Genomic DNA, 20,345 nt, shown 5'->3' on the forward strand with positions numbered 1-20,345 from the left:
GTGCTTTAATGCATTTTCAAAGGTAGGACAAAGAATGAGAAGATACAATTATTGGACAGCACTGATGGATGAGCTGAGTGACTTGGAAACTCATATAATTGCTTGAATGTTAGAGTGCAAGAGTTTTGAGTTTGTATTCGCATGTCACAATAATGCAGTGCAAAGGTAGATATCCAGCTCTTCATGCTTGAGCTGGTTCTTTGCCTTCTGTAGAGTACAAGAGCATGATATAATGACACAGCATTTAAGGCACAGCTTCAGAATTGTAATCTGCTTCATACAATTGTTATAAATATATAATAAATAAATTATTATTATTTTCGGATCGGAATTTTAATGTAGAGATAAATGGCTTTTTTGGTTTTAGCACTGAAAGTGGCTTTTTAAAAAAATGAATTCAGTCACTTTTAAGTGTTCAGAAATGCTTTGCAAGAAAGCATGTGGCCTTAACTAAGTGAATAGACAAACTACCTGGAGAATTGATGAAACCTTTCCAAAGTTGAACTTTTATGACATCCAGACACACAGACAGACTGACCAACCCACGCGGGGGCAGGGGGTGGGGTGGTGGAGGCGGAAGGAGGGTGGTATCATAAATGATTTCTGCCCTTGAAAACTGCCCCCTTTCAATGCTACTGTGATACCTTTGTCCCTGTGCATTCACTAATTTGCTCTTCGAGATTGTTAACTATGGTTTGTTGTCCCTAAATTTCTACACATTCTCTGAAACTCCATATTAGAATCCCACTAATCCCCTCCCAGACCACTGAAACACTCCTAATCACAGTTATGGCTAGCACTATTATAATGACCATAATAATGAATTCTTGGTCATCCTTCTCTCTCTGTCTGCAGCTTTAGATAGAGTCAATCACACCTTCCTTTCTTGTATGCCTTTCCTGCATTGTACAACTTACTCAAATTGCATTTACTTCATTCCGTTCTTCCCTATATGATTTTTTTTCCCCCGTCACTGTACTTGACTTCTGATCCATCCATCCATCCCTGATCTGTCTCTATTATTTTTTTTGTGAACATTGTTACCAAAGGATTGAGAGTAGGCGCGGGCCCATAAGTGCACTGGCAATTGGCTGCAGTTTCTGTTCTTCCTCAGTCTTTCTGTGGCCACTTTCCTACTGAACTCGTTCATTAACTTTTCCTAGCTAAACATTGTCAAGACAGAATTCAAAAAACTTCGCCCCAAGTGTAAACTGTATTCCTTTATCATGCAGTTGCCCTTCCCCCTTGCCAGCGTACCGTCTCAGCATAATGAATCAAACTATTCAAAGCTCAGCTTCCTACTTCAACACTAAAATTCCCATATGCTCCTCATTACAAAGATTATTAGAGATTTCCAGCCTCTGCAAAGTCTTGCTGTTATTCATTTCAAAGATTGTCTCTATTTTTGTCCCTATCCCAGCTTGCCTGCTTTTGAAATTCATGCTTTTTGCCATGTCTAGACTTGATTGCTCTGTTTTAACAGATAACCTTCCATGCTTAACCCTCTGTACACTTTAACACATTTGTTACCTTTTTTCCTCAGCCACTTGGTTTCTGCCCCTTCAACAACTCAAACTCAAAATTGTCAGCCTTGTGATTAAATTTCTTAGTGGCATCATGCTGTCTCTATATCCACCTTCAGCCTCATAATCTGTCTGTTAGGTTTTTCTATCAAGCCTGTGAAACACATGGTACATTTCTGTATGTTAAAACCTCTTCATCAGTCCAGGTTGCTGCTGTTTAGGTCTCTATTTTGAATTCCCTATTACAGAGCACACAGCACATGAGCAGTGTCTTTGAGCTGATTTACACTTTCTGATATTTGAGTTCGTGAAACTGGTCATATCAATATTTCTAGCAGACCTAATCCAAATTTTTGGAGGTATAAATGAAGAAAATTTCTGGAAAATGAGATTAGACGTGGTGTGTTTTGGTGGATTCAGTTTCATGTGTTAAGAGAAATGTCTGATAAATGTATAGGTGCATTACGCTTAGATTAGTTGAGACTGGACTGACAAGTTCTAGTTGAGGTCAAACTCTTTCAAGAGTCCAGATTTTAAACTAGATTTTGTTTTCAAAGTTTGAAAATCATATATGTTTAGCACATTCTGTATTAGGTTTCAGAATCTTTTTAACATATTTGGAATCAGATGTTCTGATCTGTTATGGGATGTCAAAATTAAGTAATATATTCAAAACAGTACTACATCTATAATTTTGGTTTGCAGGAGGTGATGATCAAGGGCGGAGGCTTAAAGCATCTTCCCTGTGCAGAAGATGAAGAGTTCATTCAAGCTTTGGATAAAATGATGCTGGAGAATCTGCAGGTACCTCATGCATGGAAGTTACAAGCTGTGATATAAGCATTCAGATCAGACTAGCTTGATGTGAGCTGCTGAAAATTTGCACTGGAAATTTGGACTAAACTTTTGTTTTAAATTCTAGTTTGAAGGAAACAAAATAGGAAATACTGAAAATTCAGGGGTTCATTTGCATCAGAAAGAAAGGTTTTAACATTTTTTGTGTAGATTAGTATGTTGTTTTAATTAGTTAGGATGTTTTAATTTAGACCACTAACATGATCTCTTGGCATCAAAGTTTAAATTTTTGAAAAAGCTTTAACAGAGACTTGCACCAAAATCATTCCTGATGCATTCTTTGTGCAGCAGCGATCTGGCGAATCAGTCAAAGTGCACCAGTTAGATGTGGCTATTCCACTGCAGCTGAAAAGCCAGCTGAAGAAAGGTCCCCCACCCCAAGGAGGAGGAGAAGGCGACTCTGAAAATTCAGAAACCATGCAGTTTGTGATGCTTACCAGAAGGGGGAACAAACAACAGGTACTGTACAACCAAAATTTTTTTTTTAAATGGGCATTAGATTAGATTCCCTACAGTGTGGAAACAGGCCCGTTGGCCCAACAAGTCATGATTGATTTAAATAATTGTCATGCAGAGACTTCGTTGGATGGCAGTGATGAGGTCTTACTTTGCAGTTTAAAACTGGGAAGCCTGTTCATTGACATGGTATCCTATTCAACCCCAAGTTCAGTTTGAGTCTGTAATTTGCCTCTGTTGGCATGTTCCACCAGCATAACCTGGAATATTACGTATGGTTCTGATCTCTTCGGAAGGCTTAATCCTCATAGAGGGAGGCAATGGAGATTCAGTGTAATGATGGGACTGTCCTATGAGGAGAGTTTTGAGGATGCTGGGCCCGTATTATCTGTAGTTTAGAAGAATATGTGGTGATCTCACAAGTGTACAAAATTCTTAAAAGGCCCTGACAGGTAACTGCAGAAAGTCTCTCCCCCCTGGCTGTGCAGCTTCTAATTCGGTCGCACAGTATCAAAATAGACGGCCAGCCATTTAGGACTGAGATGAGAAATTACTTCACTCCGGGGGTAATGAAACTTTGGAATTCTCTTTCCCAAAGGTCAGTTGATGTTCAGACATTAAACAAATTCAAGATGCAGGTTAATAGATTTCCAGTTACTAATGATATCAAGGGATCTGGGGTAGTATGGTAACATGAGAATAGAATCCCTATAGTGTGGAAACAGGCCATTTGGCCCAACAAGTCCACATTGATCCTCCAAGGAGCATCTTACTTAGACCCATCCCCTTACCCAAAATATCTCATGGTTAACACATCTAACCTACACACATATGGGCTGTGTGGGGCAATTTAGCATGGCCAATCCACCTAACTTGCACACCTTGGACTGTGGGAAGTAACTGGAGCACCTGAAGGAAACCCAGATGTGGGGAGAATGTGCATACTCCACACATGCAGTCACCCAAGCATGGATTCGAACCTGGGTCCCTGGTGCTGTGCAGCAAGTGCTAACTACTGACCCACCCCACAGTTGAGGATAGAGCAGGTTTGAGAGGCTGAATAGTCATCTTATCGTATGTTCCTGTTCCATCAATCATGCCTGACCCTGCCTCAGCCTGAAACCATCATTCATGTTGTTGTCATTTCTAGATTGAATTACTTCAATAATGCCCTGTGAACCCCATTCTACTCTCTCTAACCTTTAGCATGTAAACAGTTCTACTGCTCATGTGTCCTCTTTGCCTGTAATTCCTACTCTTGCAGACTTGCATTGGTTCCCAATCTCCAGTGCTTCAAAATTAGAACACTCATTCCCAATTTTTGAAACTCATCATCTTGCTCCTCTCTATCTCTGCAACCTCCTCCAACTCTAACACGGCCCTTTTCCTAAACTACCTACTGCTCTGACTCTGAGATTTTGTACATTTCAAATACCTTCAGCTAACTACTGGCTGTGTGACCAGCTGTCGGGGGCCTATGCTCCAGTTATTTATTTGATGGAGTTTGAGGAAGGAATGAGTAGAAGCAGTGCTGAACCAGTGAAAAATAATTTTGCCTTTAATAGGACTATTGGCTGTTTGATCAGAGCTGAAAAGCTAGTGAGATCCCTTACTGCTATCTTCCACTTTGCTCTTTAGAAGAGGGCTCAACCTAGGTGTTGTTGGATGGTGGATGTCTCAGTGCTTGTAGAGATCTGCATCGGCCATGTGAAGATGGCACGAAAGGTAGATATGGCAACATGACAGCGGATTCCTGACAGGAGCATTCACCAGCAGGATTGCTTGAATGACATTCAGTGCCCAGCTTGTTTTAAAGGTGGTGCTAACTTAATTGAGAATGGATATTTATTTTTACTATCAGCGTTTTGTAAACAATACATAACAAAAGTGCAAACTTACTAACTATACCTCCTATACTCTCATCCAAAACATTTATATAAGATGACAAAATGCAATGGACCCAGCACCGATCCTTGTGGCACACGGCTTGTCACGGGACTCCAGATCGGGGGGGGGGGGGGGGGGGGGAAGGGGGGAGAACCCTCCAAAACCCCCTCTTTCCTATCTTCAAGCCAATTTTGTATCCAATTCGCTAAATCTCCCTGGATCCCATGTGATCTAACCTTGCTAACCAGTCTACCATGCAGAACCTTGTCGAATGCCTTGCTGAAGTCCATATAGATAATGTCTACTGCTTTGCCTTCATTGATCTTGAAATCTCTTAAAAATAAAACTCCCAAGTTAGTGGGACATGATTTCCCATTCACAACCATGTTGACAATCCCTAATCAGTCTTTGCCTCTCCAAATACATGTAAATCCTGTCCCTCAGAATCCCCTTCAACAACTTAGCCATCACTGCCGTCAGGCTCGCCGGTCTACATTTTCCTGGCTTTTCTTACCAACTTTCTTAAATGGTGGCAGCACGTTAGTCAACCTCCAGTCTTCCAGCACCTCGCCTGTGGCTGTCCCTGATACAAGTATCTCAGCAAGGGGCCCAGTAATCTCTCCCCTAGCTTCCCACAAATTTCTGGGATACATCTCATCATGTCCTGGGTATTTATCTATTTTTATGTGCATTTAGACATCTAGCACCAGCTCTTCTGTAATGAGGATGCTTTTCGAGACATCACTATTTATTTCTCCACGTTCCCTAGCTTGCGTATTTATTTTTGATTTTCTGTTGTGTCTTTTGCACTGATTTTGTTTTGTTCATTTAAATTAATCTCGGAAATCAAATTCACAGATCTAAATTCGGTGTTATAATCTTATCTGTTTGTAGCTGAAGACCAGATTACCTGATTATATTCAGCTAAATCTTCCTGTAAATAGTTCACAAGCAAAATCGCAAGATGATTATGGGTAATAAAAATCATTTTGCCTGTCTCAGCTCATTCCTCCAGAAGAATCCTAAAAACCCAATAATGGCGATATTAGATGAAGGGTCTAAGCCCGAAACGTCAGCCATCCTGCTCCTCTGCTGCTTGGCCTGTTGTGTTCATCCAGCTCAAGACCTTGGTATCTCAGAATGGCAATATCTGGTTTACTCTTAACTCATTACAGGGCTTTTGTTTCCAACGGTCTTTCTGGGTTTTTGATATCCGAAGTGAGAGAAAGATAGAGAAGAGATACTTCCTGGAAGCCATTCTATATGTTGAAGGACTTCCTGATATTAGTCCCGCGGCCTGCTATTTTCACACTGTTTAAAGTACCTTTTCAGATTTACTATTTTATTATTAACAATATCACATATTTCCATAAAATCAGCTCTTAAATGCCTTTTTTTGACACTTCTCTGAAGTGCTTCAGGATTTTTAAAACCTTCTAATGGTGTTATGCAAATGTTAAGTTCCCTTTCTAAAAGAGATAATGCGGACCCCAAGTTCTCCATTCTTCCTAACTGTGACCTTTAAAGTTGGAAATTGGGTTGTATACTATTCTCTTTATTGCGAGCAGAGCGTCAGTGTTCCCTTCAAACCTTGGTGACTAGAGTTGATCCAGTACTAGACATGTTTTCTAATTATAACGCTCTTGATTGTAATTTATTGCTTTTACTACATAAATGCAAGTTTGTTCCATCGTTCAGACATTTATTAACCTTATTGATTGCTTTGCTAAGCTACTAAGATTCCTAGTTCTTGCCTTCAAAATGTACAGCGTGCAAAATATAATTTTATAAGTGTTTGACTTCTGAAACGAGTGTTTGGTTGTTTGGATTTTGACAGATTGCTTCAGAGGTTATGAAGTGAAATACATGGGAGGTTTATTTTTGCAGCAGGTTAAAATTTGACCCACAATCACCAAAGAAGACAAAACTGTCCAATTATTGCATCTGAACTGATTATGATAGCTACTTTTTCGGTATTGTGTCATGACCAATTTATTTGTAATTTATTCTCTTGAGATCAGTAATTGAGGAATCAGCCTGTGGGCTGCAAAAATTTCAGCACTTTGCTGTTATTAACTAAGGATAGCATTGATTAAAAATAATCTGAATGATACTTAATACTATTTTTGCACCTTATGTAATCCATTTGAGCATTAGAAAAAAACCTAGCAGACTGTTCATCTGAAACATCGGTGGTGTTTTGAAGCCTGTTGTATGTTAAATTACAACAAAAATGCATGCATCAAGTTTGTGGTATTGGAGTAATGAATCTGCAATTTGTTCTAAAGGAGGTTTTGCTGTTTTCTAAAAGGGTGGATTCTTGCTGGCAGTAATGAAGAAATTCCTGTTCAGATTCCAAAAAATTGAACAGCACACATTGCGTGTTAAATTATATTTTAACTGGACCAAAAGTAGGATGTTTTTGTCGACCACAGAAAAAGCTCCAAGAAATAACTTCTCTTTCTAGTATACTAGCAATCATGGATAGGGGTGAGACTGCTCCTCGAGCTTTGTGCAGAAATCTCGTCATAAAATTAAACCTGACATAATGCAAGAGGTTGGCATGCAGATCTTTTGAGTGTCAACATCCCTCAAAAGTAACTTTCTGTTTAACCTGGAAAGTATGAAGTTTAAGGGCAGGAGACACTTGGGAACACTATTGTTTATAAGTGCCTGCCTGAGTCCCATATCATCTGATTTGGAACTGTATCGTCATTCCTTCATTTTAGTTGGGTCACAACACAGGAGTTCACTACCTAACAGCACTGACAGTGTACCTATTTCACATGAATTGCAGTTGTTCAACATGACAGTTCACCTTTTTTTATAGAACCCGACAGTGTGTAAACAGGCCATTCAGCCCCACGAGTCCGCACTGACCCTCCAAAGAGCACTGCACCAGACCCATTCCCATCCCCTACCCTATCCCGGCATTTCCCACAAATACACGTAACCTGCACATCCCTGAACACTATAGATAATTTAGTATGGCCAATCCGCCTAATGTGCTCATCTTTGGACTGTGGGAGGAAACCGGAGGAGCCAATGGAACCCACACAGACGCGAGAAAGTGCAAACTCCACACAAGCAGTCGTCCAAGGGTGGAATCGAGCCTGGGTCCCTGGCACTGTGAGGCAGCATTGCTAACCACTGAGCACCTTCTCAATGTACAGTAAATGCTAATGTACCCAAACCCCAAAGACACACTTTAAATCATCCGTGGAAAATTTTATACTGAAGTACTGTGTAACTGTCGGCCTCGTTGCTGTAGATTAGTCTCCTTATAGTGTGTATGTAGCTACAAATAACCTCAGCTTAAAAAGGCCATTAAAATCAACACAAGTTACAATTTCAGTCATTTCTGGGACCTTCTGTAAATTCTGTTCAGGCTGGTTGATCAACTGTGAAGTACTTTTTGACGTTTTGATGCTTTAAAAGACCCATGTAACCGTACATTGTTTCTTCAGGGTAATACATTCTGCAAGCAGTCATCATGTTCTTGCAAAGTCATTGTGGCTGTTAAGGAGGTTTCAGCAATGTTTGCCATAAATGCACAAGCAGGCTACCAAAAGAACAAGTGTCTGGTCTGGGTGTTAGATTATTCGAATTATCTCTCTACTGCAGATAGGATGGTTGTTCTAAGTATCAGGGTTTGTGTTGTTAAAAATCAAACATCATATTACTATTGAACTAGACAGAAGCTTCATTTTAAACAGCACACAATTTTCAGATGAAAATGGAGCAGAATCAACAAAACAGAATGTATGCCACTAAGTTTCAACCCTCTCTGCATGTGGATTATCTGAGCAAATTTTAATGAAGTTTGACTCAATACCTGCATACCGTAAAGAGGAAGACAAATGCATTGTTTATGCCTCTTAGAACAGCTACTGTTAACACAAACTGAAGTGTTTGATACACTTGTTATTATTTCTCCCTCTTCATCATCTTCATTATTATCTTGCAATTGGCAAGTGTTGCTTCCCCAGCTTTTATAATTGCCCTTACCATCTTTCAGATGGGTTTTTGTAATGTATTGGCTTATAGCAACTATCTCTGAGACATTGCTGCTGACATCATACTCCAACTACAATTGTTGCATTAGGAGAACTACACTTTTATTTAAACCAATCAAGTTTAAAGCTACCAGATTTATTTGAATGATGCAAGTCAGGAAGCTTTATTGTTCAGAGATAGCAAGAACTGCAGATGCTGGAGTCCGAGACAACACAGTGTGGATTTGGAGGAATACAGCAGGCCGGCTAGCATCAGACGAGCAGGAAAGTTGCTGTTTCGGGCTGGGACCCTTCCTCAGAAATGGGGAGGGGGAAGGGAGCTGGGAAATAAATAGAGGGGGACGGGGCTTGGGAAAGTCGGTGGGATGGTGACAAGTGAATGCAGGTAGGGAGCGGTAGGGAATGGTCAGTGAATTGGATTGGATGGATAGATGGGAGAGAAGATGGACAGGTTGTATCAAGTCAAGGAGGTGGGGATGAGAGGCTGGGGGTGGGTAGATTCTAAAACTGGCGAATTCCATGTTTTAGGCCATAGGCTGTAGGCTCCTGAGGTGGAATATGAGGTGGTGCTCCTCCAGTTTGTGGGTGGTGTCATTGTGACACTGGAGGAGGCCCAGGATGGATATGTCACCCAGAGAGTCGTGGGGGGTAGGGAGTTGGGGGGTGTTGTTTAAAATGGTTGGCAACCAGAATGTGTTGGTGTTTGTCCTGTACAGAGTGAAGATGCGCTATGAAATGGTCCCTGAGTTTCCACTTGGTCTCACCAATGCAGAGGAAGGCCCCATCTGGATACAGTAGACCATGTTGTCAGATGTATAGGTGAACCCCTGTTGGATATGAAAGATTTGATTGGTGCCTTGGATGGAGGTGCGGGGGAAGGTGTAGGGGCAGGTGTAGCCCTTCCTGCGGTTGTAGGGAAAGGTGCCGGGTGTGGTGGGGTTACTGGGGAGTGTGGAGCAGATGAGGGAGTCACAGAGAGAGCCATCCCTACAAAAGATAGATAAGGGTGGGGAGGGAAACATATCATTGGTTTTGGAGTTGGATTGTAGGTGGTGGAAGTGACGGAGAATGATACACTGGAGGCAGAAATTGGTGGGGTGATATGTGAGGACCACAGGGACTCTGTCTTTATTTTTATTGGGCTGAAGTGTGGGAAACACAAGAGATGTGGTTGATGACATTTTTGATCACCGGAGAGAGGAAGTTGAGGTCCTTGAAGTAGGAGGACAGCTGGGGTGTCCGGGAGTGGACCAACCCATGTTGGGAACAGGAGGGTTGGTGAGAGGAGGTGTAGTCTAGGTAGCTGTGGGAGTTGGTGGGCTTGAAATAGATGTCAGTGTTGAGGTAGTGACCAGAAATAGAGGCAGAGGGGTCCAGGAGGGGAAGGGAAGTACCCGAGATGGTTCAGGTGAATTTGAGGTTGGGGTAAAAGGTGTTTGTAAAGTTGATGAACTGTTAAATCTCCTTGTGGGAGCATGAGGTAACACCAAAACAGTCATCAATGTAGCAGAGGAAGAGGTGGGGATAGTGCCAGTGTAACAACAGAAAAGGGACTGTTCCATGTATCCTACGAAGAGGCAGGCATGACTTTGGCCAATATGGGTGCCCATGGCCACCCCCTTAGTCCGTAGGAAGTGGGAGGAGTTAAAGGAGAAGTTGTTCAGGCTAACGTCAAGTTCTGTTAAGCTGATGAGGGTGTTGGTGGAGGGGGACTAGTTGGTCCTTCTGGAGATGAAGAGGAGGGGGGCTTTTAGGCCATCGGCGTGTAGGTGGGGAGTTCCTGGACCGGTGGAAGAGAGTCTCAGGGTAAGCAGAGATGCGTATGGTAGGGCCAGAGCAGGCAGAAACAATGGGTCAGCCGGGGCAGTCAGGTTTGTGGATTTTGGGAAGGAGATAGAAACAGGCAGTGAGGTGTTGGGGAAAGATAAGGTTGGAGGCTGTGGGTGGGAAATTTAAAACTAGAAGATTTATTTGAATGACGTAAATCAAGAAGCTGTTATGCTCATCTAGTTCACTAAAAGTCAGGGTGATGCTTGGGTAATGCCTCTGCTGTTAAATACCTGATTTAAAGTTTCAATAATTGCAAATTATTGGGTGCATCCAAAATAATGGAATTGTATCCCTGTAACAGAAAAGGAAAGGAGAAAATCGTTCTGGGGAAAATTATCATCAGACATGGATGTATTTACAGATCAGATGGGAATCCACCTAGAACCAGAATAATCACTAACCTTGGTAATTGAACTATAGTACACACTATCGGTAAAACTTGACCTATTGGCGTAATTTCTCCTCATTCTTGGCTGCTTTGAAATAGACAAATCTTGACTCCATTCTGATAGAAATTGGGTTGTGATTTTTGCCAAATGAATTTGATGTAAAACCTTGACTGAAAAAATAATTAGAGATAGTAGGAACTGCCGATGGTGGAGAATCTGAGATAACACAGCGTGAAGCTGGATGAAAGCAGCAGGCCAAGCAGTATCAGAGGTTCAGGAAGGTTGACGTTTCGGGTTGAGGCCCTTCTTCAGAAATGGGGAAGGGGATTTTGGAAATAAATAGGGAGATCGAGGGAGGCGGATAGAAGACAGATAGAGGAGAATATAGGTGGAGAGAAGACAGATAGATCAAAGAGGCGGGCTTAAATCCAGTGAAGGTGAATGTAGGTGGGGAGTTACGGAGGGGATAGGTTGGTTCAGGGAGGATGGACAGTCAAGGAGGCAGGATGAATTTAGTGGGTCAGAGATGGGGCTGGGGCTTGAGGTGGGATGAATGGTTAGGGAGGTGAGGACTAGCTGGGCTGATTTTGGGATATTGTCAAGGGTGGGGAGATTTTGAAGTTTGTGAAGCCCACATTGATATCCTTGGGCTGCAGGGTTCCCAAGCAAAATGAGATGCTGTTCCTGCATCTTTCGGGTGGCGTCATTGTGGCAATGCGGGAGGTCCTGGATGGACATGTCGTCCGAGGAGTGGGAGGTGTACTTGTTTGTTGTGAACTGAGCGTAGGTGTTACGCAAAGCGGTCCCCAAGCCTCCGTGTGGTTTCCCCGGTGTAGAGGAGGCCACATCAGGAACAGCAGGTACAGTATATCACATTAACAGATGTGCAGATGAACATCTGCTTGATATGCAAGGTCTTCTTAGGGTCTGGGATAGGGGGGAGTTATAGGGGCAGGTGTAATACTTGCTTCGGTCGCAGGGAAAAGTGCCGGGGGTGGTGGGGCTGGAGGGGAGTGTGGAGCGGACAAGGGAGTCACGGAGAGAGTGGTCCCTCCAGAAAGCGCACAAGTGTGGGGAGGGAAAAATGACTTTGGTAGTGAGGTCAGATTACAGATGGCAGAAATGTCGGAGGATGATGCATCGGATTTGAAGGTTGGTAGCGTGGTACGTGAGGACGAGGGGGGGGATTCTGTTTTGGTTATTATTGCGGACAGGGGGTGTGAGGGATGACTTGCGGGAAATGTGGGAGACACAGTCAAGGTGTGGGAGTCAGAAGGCTAGAAATGGATATCGGTTTCCAGGTGGATGCCAGAGATGGAGATAGAGGGGTCCAGGAAGGGGAGAGAGGTGTCAGAGGTGGTCCAGGTGAACTTAAGGTTGGGGTGGAAGGTGTTGGTGAAGTGGATGAACTGTTTGAGCTCCTCGTGGGAACACGAGGCGGCGCCAAAACAGTCATCAGTGTAGCGGAGGAAGAGGTGGGGGATAGGGCCAGTGTAGCTTTGGAAGAGGGATTGTTCTACATACCACCCCACCAACCTCCAAAACCAATGCATCATCCTCCGACATTTCCGACATCTGCAATCTGACCCCACTACCAAAGACATTTTTCCCTCCCCACCCTCTTTCCAGAGGGACCACTCTCCATGACTCTCCTATCTGCTCCATACTCCCCTCCAGCACCACCACCCCCTGGCACTTTCCCCTGCAATCGAAGCAAGTGCTACACCTGCCCCTATACCTCCCCCATCCCAGACTCTAAGAAGACCTTCTACATCAAACAGATGTTCCCCTGCACATCTGTTAATGTGATATACTGTATCCGCTGTTCCCGTGATATACTGTATCCACTGTTCTCGTTGTGGCCTCCTCTACGTCGGGGAAGCCAAGCGAAGGCTTGGGGACTGCTTTGTGGAACACCTATGCTCAGTTGGCAACAAACAACTGCACTTCCCAGTCATGAACCATTTCACCTGTTCTCCCCCACCACCATCACCGGATGACATGCCCATCCTGGGCCTCCTGCATTGCCAAGATGACGCCACCCGAAAGATGCAGGAACAGCCTCTCCTATTTTGCTTGGGAACCCTGCGGCCTAATGGTATCAATGTGGACTTCACAAGCTTCAAAATCTCCCCTCCCTCCCTCGACCACATTCCAAAACCAGCTTGGCTTGTCCCTGCCTCCCTAACCATTTCTGCCACCTCAAGCCCCACCCCCATCTCCTACCCACTAACCTCATCCCGCCTCCTTGACCTGTCTGTCCTCCCTGGACCAACCTATCCCCTCCCTAACTCCCCACCTACATTCACCTTCACTGGCTCTAAGCTCGCCTCTGTGACCTGTCTGTCTCCTCTCGCCCTGTCTTCTCCTTTATCCATCTTCTATCTACCTCTCCATAAGGTCTCACTATTTATTTGAGAATCCCCTTCCCCTACCCCATTTCTGAAGAAGGCTCGCGACCTGAAATGTCAGCTTTCCTGCTCCTCTGATGATGCTTGGCCTACTGTGTTCATCCAGGTTCACACCATGTTATCAAAGAGTAATTAAAATTGGTTCATGTTGATTTTTAACCTAAGTTGTATTATTTTTGTAGCAGATGTGTTGGAGATGAAAAAAAAATCACGTGCCAATAAACTGATTCACTTTACAGTTTCGGAACACAGGTTGCAATTCTGCAGTAAACGATTGCTAGGCTTTGCTAGGTCATTAACCATCTGTTCAAAAATCCATTTCTGACTGTTTAAATTCTTTTTATCCAGTTTAAAATACTGAACGTACCAATGAATTCGCAGCTTGCTGCAAATCACTGGAATCAGCAACAGGCAGAACAGGAAGAAAGAATGCGTATGAAGAAACTGACACTTGACATTAATGAACGGCAAGAACAGGAAGACTACCAGGGTAAGAAAGGGGGATAAAAGAGCTTGCAGTGTGTTTATACTTATAGTAGAAAGTAACCTGAGCAGTCATTCTGCAACTAAAAATGATCTTTTTTGGTTTCTACATCCGTACGTATATTGGTGCATCCGTTATGTCTATGCTACACTGTCAGCTGAGCTGAGAATTGGGACTGTGCTAATCTATTTCTAATTTGTTACATTCACAACTCTGGGTGTTCAAGTGAATGTAATCAGGGCTGTTTTAGCCCCACGAGTAAGAAACTGGCAAACATGTTGACCAATTGGTTTACGTGTTTCCCAGTCTTGCTTTATGTTAGTGATGATTGTCTGGGGAGTAGGAATATGGCTAGAATTTACCGAATTATAACCTTTGTGTTACATAGTTATGCACACAGTTTTGTATATAAAGCCTAGTTCTGAGGTACAATGAACTTCTGTAGAAAAAGTTCAGCATAGCTGAAAGACTGCAACACTTCACTGGAAGACTGATGATGTGTACTCATCAATTACTGTGCAGGTCCCAAATGTAAGCTTTAATTGTTTGGAACTGCAGTTGGAGTCTATCAGTGTAGGCAGGATAAACTGTTAAGAATCTGGGAGAAGAATATAATTTAAAATATTGCCTACAAGTTAAGATTTGGCAGGTGTCTTGTGTGATTGCAGCACAGGCTTGGAATGCAGATTTTTCAAACTGTGCTGTGGTTTCCTACGTCATGAGGTTCTGGGAACACAATGAAATGTTTGATATGGACGTCAGATGCACAGGGACATTTTCTACAGCTAGCACCATTGGAAAGGTGTGGCAAAATGGAAGATCTTGCTCCGTAGAGTCATACAGCATGCAGACAGACCCTTCAGTCCAACCAATTTATGTCAAACATAATCCCAAACTAAGACAGTCCCACCTTGCCTGCTCCTGTCCCCTATCCCACCAAACCTTTCCTATTCATATACTCATCCAATTCTTCATGTTTTACCTGAAATCTGTAAAATCCCCATTCAGAATGAATAAATTTTTGCACAGATGTTCTTTCCTTGTATTTCCTCTTGAAACATGTTTGTGTGGTTAGAGTAGTGCACTAAACCTTGAGAAGTTTGGCACCAGTTTTGGTGTAAGACTTATTTAGGGAACAAGTGTGTTTCAGATCCTCTATAATTTGTCAAAATTTAAATACAATTTTGGCATTTTTTTCTTGTGTTCTGAACATGGTTAGTATGATCAATACCTAAATTTTTATTCACTTCAGCTTACCATCAGAATGTAATCATAGCATTAAATATATATATAAATAATGTTATAACCTGAAAATAGATGTAATATTTGAAGCTGCAGTAGATTTAAACATTTAGGCAAAATGTTAACTCTTCCATTTTTGTACAGATCTTCATCTGTAAAATGAATTATATATGTCCAAATAAATTAACTTGGATTTTATTTCCATTAATTCCTGGAGCATCAGCATTGCTAAAAAGGCTGATATTTATTCTGCGACCATGGTTGTCCTTGAGAAGATGAAGTCTAGCTGCCACCTTGAATTCCTGCAGTCTGAGTATCCTAGGTGGTGTTGTAGAGGGGATTCCACCATTTGTATTCATTGATCATAATAGAACACAGATGTAGTTCCAAACGTGTGGGTGTAAGGGATGGAACCTGTATTCATTCTAACTCTGTGCATCTGCTGACCTTGTCCTTGTATGTGGGAGAGATCACTGATTTGGCTCATTTTTGGAGCCTTAGTGAGTTGCTACAGTGCATCATGTAGGTAGTATGCCCTGTCCACTGTGTGCTGATGGTGGAGAAAATGCTTATGTAATTTGGTGAATGTGTGCCAGTCAGGGCCCTTGGATGGTCTGGAGTTACTTGAGTGCTTTTGGAGCCATACTTGCCCAGGCAAGGGGAGAGAATTCAATCAACTCATGACTTCTGTCTTCTAGATGGTGAACAGGCTTTTGGGAGTCAGGAGATGAGCTACTCTCTGCAGATTTTCCAGTCTGACTTGCTTTTATATTCACAGTTATCTTATTAATTTTCTGATCATTGGTAGCCCCTTCAATCCTGATTTGAATCTCAGAATTGTTACAGTCAGGAAGCTCTGGGAACACAAATGAACTGTTTGAAGTGGATGAGGGATGCATATTCATCCCATCATGCATCAAGTCTTCATTGAGTGTTCAAATGAGGAATGCATCTTGAACCATTCTTGTGCCTCCTCCTGCAACCCTTTGCATCTGTCTTTTTTAGATAATTCACTTCTGAATGCCTTGATTGAACTTGCCTCCACAACACTTCCCAGCTGTGCATTCTCGACTTTGACCACTCAGTGGAAGGAGATTTTCCATGTTTTGCTACTTTAAAGCTCGGGTAGCAGTTTCTTGTCTGCTATGCCCAGACCCCTTCTGATTTTGATTACCTCCATAACGTTGTCTCTCAGCTTTCTCTCCTCCATGGAAGATATATCCAACTGCTCAAATCTATCCTCATAACTAAAATCCTTATCCCTGAAATAATTTTCTGCTCTCCTCCCACAAAGTGTAGTGCCCAAAACTGTGAACAGTTCTACAACTGAAGCCGAGCTGGTGTCTTAAAACCACCTTTGTGTTTAAAGTTTTAGAAAAGATTTGTAGCTCGGGTGGTGGATGATGATGTTGACTTGCTCGCCAAGCTGGCTTGTTTCTGTTCTGACGTTTTGACACCGTGCTAGCTGACATCATCAGTGAGATCTCCGATGAAGCGATGTTGTTTTACTCCGTTTGGAATTTATACTGTCTGGTCTGCTATAGTGATTAGTGTCATTTCCAGTTTTTCCTGTATGGGGTCTAGTTCTATCTGTTGATTGCATTATGTGTTGAGAACCATGCCTTGAAGAATCCCTGTGCATGTATATGTTTGGCTTGGGCTACTGTAGTTAACGTTGTCCCAGTTAACCTGATGGTCCTCATTGTCTGAGTGTATCAGTATTAAGGAAAGTTCGTTATGTCGTTTTGCTGCTAGCTGATGTTTGTATTCTGATGGCTAGTTTCCTTCCTGTCTGTCCAATGTAATGTTTCTGGCAGTCATTGCATGGTATTTTGTAAACCACGTTGGTTCTGCGTGTTGTGAGGATAGGGCCTTCAATCCTTCAGTGTTTGTCGTACAGTGGCTGTGGACTTGTGCCGCCATGATTCCTAGTGGCCTTAGGAGTCTCTTTGTCAGTTCTGATACATTACTGATGTAGGGCAGTGTGGCCAATTTATTAAGGCGTACTGTGTATAACAACAAGAGGAGGATAGTAACCCATGCTCAGGAATTCCCCAAGGCATGGGTCTCAACTCATAATGCAAACAACAAACACGTAGAATTGGACCCAAATACAAACTCGTGCAGAACAAAACCAGAAATGACAGTACTCACATAACAGACCAGACAGTATAATTTCCAAACAGTAGAGCAACATCACTTCATCGGAGGCCTCACTGATGATGATACCTAGCATGGTGGCCAAATATCTAAACAAACAGAAGCCAGCTCGGTGAGTAAGTCAACAATCTCACCACCTTTTGTGTTTTACACCCGGATTACTAATGTCTAGGATAGTGTATAGTATAATGATTGCATTCTCAACCTGTCCTTCTGTCTTCAGTGTCTTCTGCACATTAACATCTGGATTCCTATTGTCATGCATCTCCTCTAGAATTGTACCATACATTTTATACTGTATGTCTCTCCATTTTCCTTCTACCAAAATGAGTTATTCGCATTTTTCTGTTTTAAGTACTGCTGTCCACCATTGATCTGACCAAAATTGTGTCCTTTTCAAGTTCTACACTAAGCTCCTCTTGGATCACAACATTGCCAAGTTTCTTCACATCGGCAAATTTTGAAATTGTTCCCTGTGTGTCAAGGTTTAGGACATTCATGTATATCATAGCAAGATCGTAAGAGATAATGGGAACTGCAGATGCTGGAGAATCCGAGATAACAAAGTGTGAAGCTGGATGAACACAGCAGGGCAAGCAGCATCTCAGGAGCACAAAAGCTGACGTTTCGGGCCTAGACCTTTCACCAGAGAGGGGGATGGGGAGAGGGTTCTGAAATAAATAGGGAGAGAGGGGGAGGCAGATTGAAGATGGATAGAGGAGAAGATAGGTGGAGAGGAGAGTTGGTGGTGGAAAAACTGCTTGATGTCCAAAAGTGATAAGTTTGTTTTAATTTGGGGAGGCAATGTGGGGAGTGCTGGTTTTGGGGGGCGGGATTGGTGGGATCTGATTGCATAATGAGCAGTGCCACAGCTGATGTATTGCATATTCCTAATGTACACCAATGTGGGTTTATTTGCTCTTCATTGCAATTTACATTATTCATGCCATTTCCAGTGTTACAACAGATTGCATGGGTAAAACTCATTCTGATTGAAGCAGGGTTTATTCAATGCTGTTGAATCTGTCAATTCAGAGTTGATAGAGTAATCTCACACTCACATATGGCTTAAATCGTTACACTGCTTGCACAAAAAAAGTCACTTGGGAAAGGTGTCAAAAGCTGATATCTTTCACTTCAAGGGGCTTAGGCAGGATACTTCCACTTGTGGAAAAAAATGAAACTGGACAGCACAGTGGCTGAGTGGTTAGCACTGCAGCCTCACAGCGCCAGGGACCTGGGTTCAATTCCACCCTCAGGCGACTGTCTGTGTGGAGTTTGCACGTTCTCCCCGTGTCTGCATGGGTTTCCTCTGGGTGTTCTGGTTTCCCCTCTCAGTCCAAAGATGTGCAGGCTAGGTGAATTGCCCATAGTGTTCAGGGGTGTGTAGATTAGGTGAGTCAATAGGGAAGTGGGTCTGAGTGGGAAGCTCTGGGTTGGTGTGGACTTGACACGCTGGATAAAATGAACACCTGAAGAAGAGGAACTGAGAGAGAAAACAGAAGAAGAGGAATAAATAATTAAATGTAAGAGCATTTAAATGATAGATTCAGATAAGATCAGCAAAGTAATCTTTTAAAAATCAAGCACTCGGTTTCAGGAATTTAGAAGTTGTGACTGATAGCGCACAGGATGTTTCAGTTGGAGCTGGCATGTTTCTGCTTTTATGTTTTGATGTTCACTTGTGTTATTAAAATTCTTCCGTATTGGACTTGGAGGCAAATGTCTTATAAATAAGTAAGATCTCACATTATTTTAACTATTTTTGGCAACGGATATATGAAACATTGCTAAGCTTAAGAGGAAACAATACCTCAGTGGTTCAGTCCAAGGCTTTAATGGACACTTTGAACATAGCATGTAACCAGTCTTGGCTTTGAGATAACAATTAATTTTATTAAATGACTTTGTACAATATTTAAAGTAATTTAACAATTAATTAGATAGACAGTTTCTTCCAAGATTTCAGATCACTCCTGGCTCATTTTGTTTCAGCTTCCATCTTAAAAGTGTGATTTATTCTTCCTTATTTGTTCTACCAAGTATCATTAGGCCACTAGCGGTGTAGAGAAATGAATGCAAAAACAATACTGAGAAATGTGTTGCCCTGAAGAACCAGCTTAGACAAGAGTTAGACAACTTTTACAACTTAGACAACTTTTTCCCCTCTCTACAATGGTAGGTCTTTATTTCATGCCACATCCTTAGTTTCTTTGCCTCAATCTACAATATTCTGTATCTTAACTGTTGGGTGCACTGCAGAACACCTTTCCACGTGAAACTTAGAAGGCATTTTCCAGCTCCTCAAAGCAATAACTTGTAATGCTGTTTCACTGTACAGATATCTTCCCTCCCTGCTCACTATCCGTATTCCTCTTGCCTACTTGGATGGTGAGTGTTGTCGGGCAATTCACATCTGTAGATCTTTTTTGTATAGAAATGGCATTATATTCTCAAGTGCCCTGTGTGACTTGCAATTGACCAATTTATGTGTAAATGAAGTAACAATATGCTTAGTCTCCCAAGATGCATTTTGCAGAGGCTGACTGCGTCCAAACTCTTAAAACTTTTCTCAAAAATTTTGGATAGAGTAGTCAGAAGTCATGCAAACCAGAAATTTTTTATCATTGATTGTAGTATCTTCTGTTTTGACAGACCACAGAAAGAGTGCTACTTGTTTAACTTTGTAGACTCCTTTTTTAAAGAAAAACAGGAATTTCTCAGCCCCTACTGAGCATAAGCTTAAAGTTCAAAGTTATATCACTCTCAATAATTTATTCAGCCCATTGGTTAATTTAAGCTTAAAGACAGCTTTGTTTCAACTTTGTACTTCATACTTGCATTGATTCGATTCAACCCTCTTTATGCCTGGAAGATTGACTGGGAAAAGTGTTCAGGTAGCCCACAGGATTGACACCACTGCTGTTCCAAACCACAGCCTTTTTTCGTTTCTTTATGTTGAGATTGAAAAAATTATTAGAAAAATGTGATTTTAGTACAGGAGCCATTTGCCATCTAGTTTTTGCATTGGTTTCAACTTTCTCTGCAAAACAGTAATATTGAGCCACTGATCACAGTTAGGATTGACATGA

The 20,345-nt window shown here is 42.2% G+C and overlaps 1 protein-coding gene across 5 annotated transcripts in view; it reads left to right on the top strand.

Moving 5' to 3' along the window:
* upf2 (UPF2 regulator of nonsense mediated mRNA decay) overlaps positions 1-20,345 on the top strand; it is a 106,669-nt gene that overhangs the window by 72,089 nt on the left and 14,235 nt on the right. For 4 of the 5 annotated variants that reach the window (XM_048553797.2, XM_048553796.2, XM_059654832.1 and 1 more), the window contains 3 exons: positions 2,229-2,327; positions 2,667-2,837; positions 13,716-13,857. In XM_048553797.2, coding sequence (XP_048409754.1) covers positions 2,229-2,327; positions 2,667-2,837; positions 13,716-13,857 — 412 coding nt within the window. The remainder of the gene's footprint in view (positions 1-2,228; positions 2,328-2,666; positions 2,838-13,715; positions 13,858-20,345) is intronic. The other variant, XM_048553798.2, reaches the window with a different exon arrangement.

Source organism: Stegostoma tigrinum, chromosome 25 (assembly GCF_030684315.1).
Source record: "Stegostoma tigrinum isolate sSteTig4 chromosome 25, sSteTig4.hap1, whole genome shotgun sequence".
In the NCBI taxonomy this organism is placed as follows: domain Eukaryota; kingdom Metazoa; phylum Chordata; class Chondrichthyes; order Orectolobiformes; family Stegostomatidae; genus Stegostoma; species Stegostoma tigrinum.